Source organism: Procambarus clarkii, chromosome 5 (assembly GCF_040958095.1).
Source record: "Procambarus clarkii isolate CNS0578487 chromosome 5, FALCON_Pclarkii_2.0, whole genome shotgun sequence".
In the NCBI taxonomy this organism is placed as follows: Eukaryota; Metazoa; Arthropoda; class Malacostraca; order Decapoda; family Cambaridae; genus Procambarus; species Procambarus clarkii.
Genome location: NC_091154.1, coordinates 10,457,652 through 10,469,975, shown reverse-complemented (window position 1 = coordinate 10,469,975; position 12,324 = coordinate 10,457,652). Strand labels below are relative to the sequence as shown.

The 12,324-nt window shown below is 49.6% G+C and overlaps 1 protein-coding gene across 2 annotated transcripts in view; it reads left to right on the top strand.

The window, feature by feature from the left end:
* Positions 1-9,725: 9,725 nt before the first annotated feature.
* The window catches only part of LOC138373282 (venom protease-like), a 36,830-nt gene continuing 34,231 nt past the window's right edge, over positions 9,726-12,324 (top strand). The window contains exons 1-2 of one of the 2 annotated variants that reach the window (XM_069339353.1): positions 9,726-9,880; positions 12,075-12,221. In XM_069339353.1, the coding sequence (XP_069195454.1) occupies positions 9,802-9,880; positions 12,075-12,221 (226 nt within the window). In that variant the 5' untranslated portion in view covers positions 9,726-9,801. The remainder of the gene's footprint in view (positions 9,881-12,074; positions 12,222-12,324) is intronic. The other variant, XM_069339357.1, reaches the window with a different exon arrangement.

The window sequence follows — 12,324 nt, the reverse complement described above, 5'->3', positions numbered from 1 at the left end:
GCAGGCTCTGTTGGTGGGTGACAAGGAGCACCTGGTATACCCCAGCAGGCTCTGTTGGTGGGTGACAAGGAGCACCTGGTATACCCCAGCAGGCTCTGTTGGTGGGTGACAAGGAGCACCTGGTATACCCCAGCAGGCTCTGTTGGTGGGTGACAAGGAGCACCTGGTACACCCCAGCAGGCTCTGTTGGTGGGTGACAAGGAGCACCTGGTATACCCCAGCAGGCTCTGTTGGTGGGTGACAAGGAGCACCTGGTATACCCCAGCAGGCTCTGTTGGTGGGTGACAAGGAGCACCTGGTATACCCCAGCAGGCTCTGTTGGTGGGTGACAAGGAGCACCTGGTACACCCCAGCAGGCTCTGTTGGTGGGTGACAAGGAGCACCTGGTATACCCCAGCAGGCTCTGTTGGTGGGTGACAAGGAGCACCTGGTATACCACAGCAGGCTCTGTTGGTGGGTGACAAGGAGCACCTGGTATACCCCAGCAGGCTCTGTTGGTGGGTGACAAGGAGCACCTGGAGCACCTAGTATACCCCAGCAGGCTCTGTTGGTGGGTGACAAGGAGCACCTGGTATACCCCAGCAGGCTCTGTTGGTGGGTGACAAGGAGCACCTGGTATACCCCAGCAGGCTCTGTTGGTGGGTGACAAGGAGCACCTGGTATACCCCAGCAGGCTCTGTTGGTGGGTGACAAGGAGCACCTGGTATACCCCAGCAGGCTCTGTTGGTGGGTGACAAGGAGCACCTGGTATACCCCAGCAGGCTCTGTTGGTGGGTGACAAGGAGCACCTGGTATACCCCAGCAGGCTCTGTTGGTGGGTGACAAGGAGCACCTGGTATACCCCAGCAGGCTCTGTTGGTGGGTGACAAGGAGCACCTGGTATACCCCAGCAGGCTCTGTTGGTGGGTGACAAGGAGCACCTGGTATACCCCAGCAGGCTCTGTTGGTGGGTGACAAGGAGCACCTGGTATACCCCAGCAGGCTCTGTTGGTGGGTGACAAGGAGCACCTGGTATACCCCAGCAGGCTCTGTTGGTGGGTGACAAGGAGCACCTGGTATACCCCAGCAGGCTCTGTTGGTGGGTGACAAGGAGCACCTGGTATACCCCAGCAGGCTCTATTGGTGGGTGACAAGGAGCACCTGGTATACCCCAGCAGGCTCTGTTGGTGGGTGACAAGGAGCACCTGGTATACCCCAGCAGGCTCTGTTGGGGGGTGACAAGGAGCACCTGGTATACCCCAGCAGGCTCTGTTGGTGGGTGACAAGGAGCACCTGGTATACCCCAGCAGGCTCTGTTGGTGGGTGACAAGGAGCACCTGGTATACCCCAGCAGGCTCTGTTGGTGGGTGACAAGGAGCACCTGGTATACCACAGCAGGCTCTGTTGGTGGGTGACAAGGAGCACCTGGTATACCCCAGCAGGCTCTGTTGGTGGGTGACAAGGAGCACCTGGTATACCACAGCAGGCTCTGTTGGTGGGTGACAAGGAGCACCTGGTATACCACAGCAGGCTCTGTTGGTGGGTGACAAGGAGCACCTGGTATACCCCAGCAGGCTCTGTTGGTGGGTGACAAGGAGCACCTGGTATATCCCAGCAGGCTCTGTTGGTGGGTGACAAGGAGCACCTGGTATACCCCAGCAGGCTCTGTTGGTGGGTGACAAGGAGCACCTGGTATATCCCAGCAGGCTCTGTTGGTGGGTGACAAGGAGCACCTGGTATACCCCAGCAGGCTCTGTTGGTGGGTGACAAGGAGCACCTGGTATACCCCAGCAGGCTCTGTTGGTGGGTGACAAGGAGCACCTGGTATACCCCAGCAGGCTCTGTTGGTGGGTGACTTTGAGCCACCAGTGACCGTCTTTACTACACTGCCTATCCCGACAGATCGAGAGGAAGAATCTGTGCGAATTTCCTGGCTTTAGGACAGAGGGAAAAGCTCAGAGCGTGTAGGAACTGATTTGAATGCCTTGCTCCAGGGGGAACGTGAACAACCAAGCAAACGCTTTCATATGCATATCCCTCACCGGCAGTATGTGACCAAGCCCACTGATCAGCCATGGTGTGGATATCGCTGTTGGATTGCTGTTGAGGCCAAAAACAAGGTCTGGGGGAGATTTAAACGGCATCCCTCGGCTTATAACAGAAACATTCATAGACAATCTTGTCACAAAATGAAAGTAGTTCAAAGGTAGGCTTCATCCAGATGGGAATCTGAAACTCGAAGAAATCTTGCCTCTGGAAGAGTTGGATCTGGTGATCCCTGGTGAAGGATTGGTAGGGGTACTCATCTGAAGGCACAATCCCGCCTCTAAACCGGGAGGATAGAACTGTGGCAACCAGCAATCAGGAGAAGGCTAATCTACTGGCAAACCACTTTGCTGTCAAGATACAGGTCCCTGATCCTGAACGTCAGCCTCCACATCTTGCCCCAAGCACTGTGTCTAGGATGACTGAAGTGGTTATACAGCAGCCTGAAGTTTTCCATCTCCTTAAAACGCCATACACAACAAAGGGCCTCGTAGCCTGGTGGATAGCGCGCAGGACTCGTAATTCTGTGGCGCGGGTTCGATTCCCGCACGAGGCAGAAACAAATGGGCAAAGTTTCTTTCACCCTGAATGCCCCTGTTACCTAGCAGTAAATAGGTACCTGGGAGTTAGTCAGCTATCACGGGCTGCTTCCTGGGGGTGATGGCCTGGTCTAGGACCGGGCCGCGGGGACACTAAAGCCCCGAAATCATCTCAAGATAACCTCAAGAAAGCTGTGGGGCCAGACGAGGTCCGTCCAAGACTATTACGCAGCTCTGGTGACGTGTCGGCTCCACCTCTCACCTGCCTCTTCCAACTGTGCCTGGCTCAAGGAAGGTGGCCCTCATTATGGAAGAAGGAAGCTGTTGTTCCAGTACACATAAATAAGAGCCGCTCAGTGGTTGGTAACTACAGAGTAGTGTCACTGCTCTCCATACTGGTAAAATCCTAGAATCATTAATCGCAAAACAAATGATATAATTGTTTATCATCATCGGCTAATATATGATCGACAGTATGGTTTAAGAAGCATCACATTTTTTTTTCATTTTTTTAATATATATAGTTTACATTCTTGTACAGCCACTAGCACGCATAGCGTTTCAATCAAGTCCTTAATCCTATGTTCCCCGGAATACTACCCGCCAAATTGTTTAACAACCAGGTATCCAATTTACTGTTGGGTAAACAGAGGCTACAGTTAAGGATTGGCGCCCAGTCAATCCTCCCCGACCAGGATACGAACCCAGGACAGAGCGCTCGCGAAACGCCAGGCCAGTGTTTTAACCACTACACCACGGGGACTGCTGAATCTGTACAATCTGTAAACCATCATGAGTCTTCCAGTGCTAGGTATGGACCTCCGGAGCCACAGATCCGGAGGTCCTCCCCTAGCTTTGTGCCCTGTGTAAGGGGCGCCCTGGAGACTCCACTCCAGAGTGTAAGGGGCGCCCTGGAGACTCCACTCCAGAGTGTAAGGGGCGCCCTGGAGACTCCACTCCAGAGTGTAAGGGGCGCCCTGGAGACTCCACTCCAGACCGACCACCAGAGCCCAACTCCATAGTCTCCTGAGACTGATGGATGCCTACAACTATACACCATGACACCATGTGACCCCTGGGACTTCTTCTACAGCACAATATGTAGACCATGTTCCGTAGCTAGCGTCCTGGGGACACGGTGGAGTGCTGGGGAGGAGGTGTGGGTGGAGTGGTGAGGGTGGAGTGCTGGGGAGGAGGTGTGGGTGGAGTGGTGAAGGTAGAGTGCCGGGGAGGAGGTGTGGGTGGAGTGGTGAGGGTGGAGTGCTGGGGAGGATAACAACCCAGCCTCCCGCCCCCCTCTTTGTGAGGGGGCACCTGGGGTCAGCCCCCCCCCACCTCCCTCTTGGGTTCCCATCCCTTGACTCATCTCTCCAAACTTTCCTAGAGTGAGTTGCAGCGTCTTGTAATGTTGAGGTTTTTTTTATTGAACCAAGTGATTTGTTCCTTCCAAATTTACTCCAAGTTTATACTACATTTTGTTAGATAAAATATATATTGATCCAGAAATCACCATTTATTATTATTTGATGTCACTTATCTGTATCTATAAAATAGAATGTCTGTCTGTCTGTCTGTCTGTCTGTCTGTCTGTCTGTCTGTCTGTCTGTCTGTCTGTCTGTCTGTCTGTCTGAGGATGGAGACCAAACGCTTGCATTTAGCCTCACTTAACGTTCCAAGATGAATCATGCTGGGCAGAGGTTTGTTATAGGCTAGTCAGGGTCGGCCCAAGTGAAATTCTTTAAGAAATATTGGCATTTAAAGAGAGACCCTCCCATGCGAGTTTTATGAAGTCAAGTGTGAATTATTGGTTGTGTTCCCCTAGAGCTGTTGAGCAGCATCAGTGCCTAACAACTCTAGGAAACATTTACTCTAACACTTACTGGTAAGAATATTGGTATGAATATTAAATATGCTAGACTATTTTATATGATGTGTGTTAGATCTCTCGTTGATTAAAATGCTTTGCACTTAATTAATTTCCCCTCCTCTGTGTTGGACAAACTTGAAGTAGTAAGAAAACTGTCCAACTTTTACATCATTCAAAATCAATACTAAAAAGTACCTAATTTCATCCTCATAGTTCTTCACTTTTTGCCTTAAAATTGCACTGTATCTATTGCTACCCAATCTCCCAATCTTTATGTTCCCAATTTGAACATCTTTACCATTGTGATCATTGCTGTCTTCTTATATGTGCTGCCAATCTGCTGTATGGTGTTTATAAATCTTGTTTATCTGTATCTTTTGCTACCCAATCTCCCAATCTTTATGTTCCCAATCTGAACATCTTCACCATTGTGATCATTGCTGTCTTATATGTGCTGTCAATCTGCTGTATGGTGTCTATTAACCTTGTTTAAATTACTAATCAAGCTGTCAATGTAATCAATCAGAGCTTTAATATAACAATGTGCTTTAATATACTTACTAAGCTCTCTCATCTCATTTTTCTCTTGTAATGTATCTTTATCATTTATCAATTCTGATTGAAATTACCTACTTAAAATTATCTGCTAGATTAAGGACCTGCCCGAAACGCTGCGCGTACTAGTGGCTTTACAAGAATGTAAATACTGTACTATCCAATGTATTCTCACAAACCCAATGTACCTTCTTGTATATATATAAATAAATAAATAAATAAATAAATAAATAAATAAATAAATAAATAAATAAATAAATAAATAAATAAATAAATAAATAAATAAATAAATAGTACAGAATGAAGCCATGAGGATAATTCTTGGTGCCCCAAGATGCACAAGAATCATCAACATGAGGGAAGAACTGAAGCTTCCAACCATACTAGAGAGAATAATGCAAGTCAACACGACCTTTTGTCTTAAAGTCATGAGAGACCCTACATCTCCTGCATTGCTCAGAGACAAATCATTTAATGCTGTTAACACCCTATTGACTCGTGCCGACATACCGACTCCTTTTATGATAAATGGCTGAGCAACAATGCCTACAATCTCATTAAACTCAACATTCCTTTTAAGTGCAATCTACCTGTCTCTGATATTCCTCTTTATCTGTACCTCACCATTCAAGTATCATACACACCTGTCACCAAGAAAGGTAATGAGAATCTTGCTCTTCTCAAAGCTTTCACACTCGAAACAATTGCCTCCTCCATCGAGAATTTAAGATCTCACGAGCACTGTGTTCACGCCGACGGCTCAGTCCAATCTTCTACTGGACGGACTGCAGCAAACCATAATGCGGCAGACATTGCAGATCTGGGTATCCCCATCTCTGCTGTCAAAACTGTATTGGTCCAAACACTCAGGTCTGATAGGAGAGAAATTACTGACACCCAACCACATGAAAGCACCAGTATAAAAAGCTATGATTTGTTCAGATCTAAACCCTAAATATAAAGGCAGTACAAAACGTCCACCAGACTGTATTCACCTAGTTGTGTTTGCGGGGGTTGAGCTCTACTCTTCCGGCCCACCTCTCAACTGTCAATTAATCAGCTGGTAATAACACACACACACACACACGAATCTGTACACCAGTTGATTGACAATTGAGAGGCGGGACCAAAGAGCCAAACCTCAACCCCCCGCAAGCACAAATAGGTGAGTACAAATAGATGAGTACACACACACACACAGCAGTAGGTTGCTACTACGACTACTACTACTCCCTGACTTTCCTCCACTAGCTGTAAATACGTACTACTACTTCTACTACCACTACCAGCACCAGTAGTATCAACCATCATCCCAACTAGCAGCAGCAGCATCAGCATCTACCTCTGCCATCTACCATTATTACAATCAGCATCCATTGTACAACTTGTAAACCAGCATTCACTAATTACTATGAACCAATCACCGCTAACTAGCAGCAGTAGCAGCATCCCTCTCCAACCCTAGCTATCCTCACCAACCCTTGCTATCCTCACCAACCTTAGCTATCCTCTCCAACCCTAGCTATCCTCACCAACCTTAACTATCCTCTCCAACCCTAGCTATCCTCACCAACCTTAGCTATCCTCTCCAACCCTAGCTATCCTCACCAACCTTAGCTATCCTCTCCAACCCTAGCTATCCTCACCAACCTTAGCTATCCTCTCCAACCCTAGCTATCCTCACCAACCTTAGCTATCCTCCCCAACCCTTGCTATCCTCACGAACCTTAGCTATCCTCCCCAACCCTTGCTATCCTCACCAACCTTAGCTATCCCAGCAGATCTTAACAATTCTTAAGTAAGATTACCGTCATTCGTAACATAAAAGTGATAGAGGCAACAGCCGGGAGTGTGTGTATAACCCCCCCCCCCTCCTGGCTCTACCACTCTGGAAGTAATGTAATTAACTAATGGTCGTTTGACCTCTCCCGCCCAGAAGACTCATCTCAGTACTGAGCGCAACCATACAATAAATATTTTGCATTATAAGACAGATGAATATCATACATCATTGATGTATGATCTCTCTCAGAGAGAGAGAGAGAGAGAGTTGCGTGGTGACCGCCGGCCAGGTCGGACTTTCCTGAGGTCTCTCCGCTTCTGGCTAGTGTTTACCGTTGGGTGAGCGCTTGTTTGCCCTGCTGGTGGTGGATTGCCACTGACAGGGTGACGTTTGCTTAGCCATGGGGACGTCTCGCCCTCCAATGACGAGGACGCTGTCAGCTGGTCTGGCGTTTACGGTGCCGGTGGACCATCCATTGGTTGGTGTCGCCCTAGTGGACGTGCTGCAGGTGCAGCTGTCTGACCTGGTGGGCATCCAGCTGCTTCAGGGCCACCGTGCTGTGGTCAAGTTCCGCCTCCAGGCTGCCTTTCAGGCGTTTCTCGAGCGGTGTGAGGGGCGTGTTTACCCTCTCCCTGATACTGCTGGCTCCGTTAAGGTAGTGAATCTCAGTGTCACCTTGACGTCTGTGACGGTGCATGGTGCCCCCTTCGAATTTCAGGACGACTTTTTAACCTCCTGTTTCGAACGGTTTGGGGCTGTGTTAAGTGTTCGATGGAATAAGGTCGTTGCCGGGCACTGTGTTGGTATGCTTGACGGCTCCCGTACCCTGATGATGTCGCTGAAGGGTAGTGTACCGTCGTCGATGTCCATGTTGGGTTACACGCTCCGCTGCCAGTACCGGGGTCAACCGCGCACCTGTTATCGGTGTGGTCACGAGGGTCATCTGGCTGCGGCGTGCGACGTGGGAGCGACTGGTCGGGTGCATGTTCTTCGTGCGGAGGATTTTCCGCCCCTGTTGCGTTCGGACGGTGTGGGTGCTGTGCCTGAGGCGCCTGACGGCCTGTCTGCTGCTCTGCCTGTTGAGGCGAGTTCTCTGGCCCGTGCGACACGTCAGGTGACTGCTGTGGCCCCTGGGGTTGTTGAGCCAGTGTGTGAGGGTGTCGGGCCGTCGCCTGCGCTGCGTGTCGTGCAGGGTGTCCCGGTGGAGGTTCATGTCCCGCCCCCGCCTGTGGATGTGGTAACGGCTCCCGGGGACGCGGGTTCTGCTGTTTTGGAGGGGGTGCTTCGGCAAGGTGAGGTGCCTGCCGTGTCTGTGTGTGTTGGCGACTGTAGTTCTGCTCTTTCCATTCCTTTGCAGAAGCGTGCACGTCGGTGTTCTGAGGCTGTTTCCGTGGATGATGAAGACAGTGTGGGTGATGTGGACTCTGTGGACTCTTCGGACGGTGCGGGTGTGGCCTGTGTGGATGTAAAGATGGTGGCCGTGCCTGCGGAGGGGCCTGCTGGGCGTGGTGTGGTGCGGCCTGTCTCGAAGTGTTCGCGGCGGGCTCGGAGTGTGTCTCCCCTTCGTGGTGTGCCTTGGGAGGAGGTGGGGGAGTATGGCGCTCTGGCGCCCCCCGCCGTGGATGATGGTGCTGTGCGGGGCTCCGAAGTTGCTCCCTGTGCCTCTCCTGCGTCACCTGCTGTTGGGTCCCCGCAGTGGGGGGTTTGCCCCTGATGATCAGGACCTCGTCGTAATGTTGCGGAAAGATGTGCGCCGGGGGGCCTCGGCTCCTGTGCCCTGTGGTGGGGTCGCTGCCGCGCCTGCATCCCCTGCTGTTCCCCCTCCTTCCTTACCCCGGTCTGGTGGTTGCCTAGTCCCGTCTGCTGGGGTCGTGCCCTGTGAGGGTCCGGAGTTGGGCCCTTATCGGGATGCCCGGGTGCTTCCGATCCCATGGTGCTCGTCCACTATCTGGGTATCGTCTGAGAAGGTGTTTGTTTATAGGGTGCCGGATAGGATGTCTCAGCCGAGGGTACTGCCTGATGGCCGGCTGCCCGCCGACCTGTGGGTGATTTGGGAAGCGTACTGCTTGCGCTTTCCGATACGCAAGTTTCCGGAGAAGTATTAGTTCCCATCTTGCGCACACGGCTACGTCGTGCCTGGATCAGCTGTCGCCGTGACCACGACTCCCCGCCCCCCGGTGCGGGGAGTCTCCCTCTAACGTTCGCCTCTGTTTTCGTCGCCACTCCTCTGATTGATGAAGATTAAGCCACCCAAAAGGTGGCACGGGCATGAATAGCCCGTAAGTGGTGTCCCTTTTGAGCCATTACCAGTATCAAGAGCTGATACTGGAGATCTGTGGAGGTGCGACTGCACCCTGCGTGACGGGAGATGTCTCCCGGACCAAATGGTGACCAGATGGTGGCCACTCCTCTCTCTACGGCCCATCACATCTACCGCTTTTGACTTTCTTCTCCTCCTCACCATCAACGCGTCTCCTTACATCTGTCCTGGTGCAGTCATCGGGAGGGTTACCCCTTCATGCAAACTGCACCTATTCTCAAGAAGAAGAAGAGAGAGCGTGTTTAGTGCCTCAATAACAAGTGTAATTAAAAAATAATTTATGATTTTATTCATATATTACAAATAATCTATGATCTCATTATTAAAACTACTTTTGTTATTAATATTATAATTTCCGATCTATTATTATCATAATAATGTGATTATGTTAAGACTCCATTAATGTCCAGCTGAAGAATGGTGTCGCCGTCTCCTTCCACCCGGGGGTTACCACCCAAGTGTAACTTTTATGAACTTTATATACAATATTTTATAACAAAATTGCTGCGCAAATATACAACACAAAGTGGACATAAGAGTGGCAGCAGCAGCAGCGTCTACCTCTGTCTACCTCGTCTACCAGCGTCTACCTCTGTCATAATTATACAAGGAATTCACAAGAAGGCAACTCAAGTTGAAGACACTAAAGCGCCGTCAACAGGTAGGGGGTCTCAGTGTCTTGCTGGACTCCGACAAGGAAGGACGTGGCAATATGAAGGGTCCAACGTCATCTAGCCTGCTGCTGCTGGCCAGTGTTTCGTTGGCTACTGTGGCCAGCGCTCTGGCTCAAGGTAACATCGCTGAAGACAGCACTCTGGCCCGTAGTAACATCACTATAGGCAGCACTCTGGCCCATAGTAACATCACTATGGACAGCACTCTGGCCCGTAGTAACGTCACTATGGACAGCACTCTGGCCCATAGTAACATCACTATGGACAGCACTCTGGCCCATAGTAACATCACTATGGACAGCACTCTGGCCCATAGTAACATCACTATAGGCAGCACTCTGGCCCGTAGTAACGTCACTATGGGCAGCACTCTGGCCCATAGTAACATCACTATGGACAGCACTCTGGCCCGTAGTAACGTCACTATGGGCAGCACTCTGGCCCATAGTAACATCACTATGGACAGCACTCTGGCCCATAGTAACATCACTATGGACAGCACTCTGGCCCATAGTAACGTCACTATGGACAGCACTCTGGCCCATAGTAACGTCACTATGGGCAGCACTCTGGCCCATAGTAACGTCACTATGGGCAGCACTCTGGCCCATAGTAACGTCACTATGGGCAGCACTCCATGGTCCATGGACACTTCATATGGGGAAGTGTTCTGTTTGTTAAAAATTCCTTGCGAGTTTACGCAAGTGTATGGATATACTCCAAACACAAGTCTTCTCTAGTAAATATGATTGATAGAAAATGAGTGTTTGATCAGGGACCATTTTCTCTGTTGTCGTCGGAGGAAGGAGTTATAAGGTAGAAAACTTGCCCTAATTCCCTTCCTTTTGACGATCTGAGGGTGGTTTAGTGGTTAACGCTAGGGCCTGGCATCTGCATCACGCTCTCAAGGATTGGCTTGTTGGAGATATTTAAGAGGGACACATTAAGTAATCTGTAAAAACTATGTAAAGTCGGATTAAAAAGTCAGCGCTTCCGTGACATTACTGCCTGGTTAGTGACTAAGGAAGAGCTGCAGTGAGTGGGCGCTCGTGACCAAGGCTCACCAGCTGTATTACCTCTCAATAATTGCAATTATTAGTTCCACTATACTAGTTCCACTATCCGTGGTGTAGTGGTAAGACACTCGCCTGGCGTTCCGCGAGCGCTATGTCATGGGTTCGTATCCTGGCCGGGGAGGATTTACTGGGCGCAATTCCTTAACTGTAGCCTCTGTTTAACGCAACAGTAAAATGTGTACTTGGATGAAAAAACGATTCTTCGCGGCGGGGATCGTATTCCAGGGACCATAGGATTAAGGACTTGCCCGAAACGCTACGCGTACTAGTGGCTGTACAAGAATGTAACAACTCTTGTATATATCTCAAAAAAAAAAAAAAAAAAAATTATCATTGTCATTATTGGTGCGACTGGGCATGTCTTCTTCTCAGATGAAGATTAAAGTAAAAATTTCCTTATTGTTGTGAGCAAATAAAGAGTATCTCTTATTGTGAGAGGAAGTCATGGGACTTTATTTGCATCTAATATACGAACCTGGAAAGGAAAGAAACTATCAGGAAGGAGCGCCAAGCTACCTCGACTTAGCACTGGGAAGGGATTAGGATAAGTATTTGGGATGGGTTATGGCGGGGGATGAAATATAGTGCCCATCCACTTGGACGGTCGGGGATTGAACGTGGACCTGCATGAAGAAAGACCGTCGCTCTACCGTCCAGCCCAAGTGGTTGGGTTGCCAACCTGGAGAGACTCGTAAATCTGTCATTCATACTCATCTTCAGTTCTTACACTTCTTGCCTATTTTACATCATTTGCAAAGATTTTTTATTCGATAATACCTTCTCCGTGGGGCCACTTATATAAATAAATAATAAAGTGGTCTAAGTAATGAATCTTGCAGGACCCAACTTGTTATTATCCTTCAGCATGATATTTCCTTTCTGACTGCAACCTTCTGTGTCCTGTTGACACTTAGTGTGTTTGTGTGTCCTGTTGACACTTAGTGTGTTTGTGTGTCCTGTTGACACTTAGTGTGTTTGTGTGTCCTGTTGACACTTAGTGTGTTTGTGTGTCCTGTTGACACTTAGTGTGTTTGTGTGTCCTGTTGACACTTAGTGTGTTTGTGTGTCCTGTTGACACTTAGTGTGTTTGTGTGTCCTGTTGACACTTAGTGTGTTTGTGTGTCCTGTTGACACTTAGTGTGTTTGTGTGTCCTGTTGACACTTAGTGTGTTTGTGTGTCCGTGCATGTTTACCTGAACTAATGCAACTAACCAAATGTTTCTGACCGTTGGCAGGCAGCTGCACGCCTCGTACAGGAGGCCGGGGCCGGTGTGTCGAAATTCGCAGCTGCCCAAGCGCGCTGAGGACCTTCCGTCTCAACCGTCCCGTATTCTGTAACCCCCGTGGAAGGTTTCCAGTTGTCTGCTGCCCTGCTGTCGGAGGCAAGTGTTCATGTTCACTTAGGGTGTGTGTGGAAAACCACACACTCACGCAGCTCTAGGTGGTGGGTAAACAGAACGTTATATACACCAGCTTATATACCAA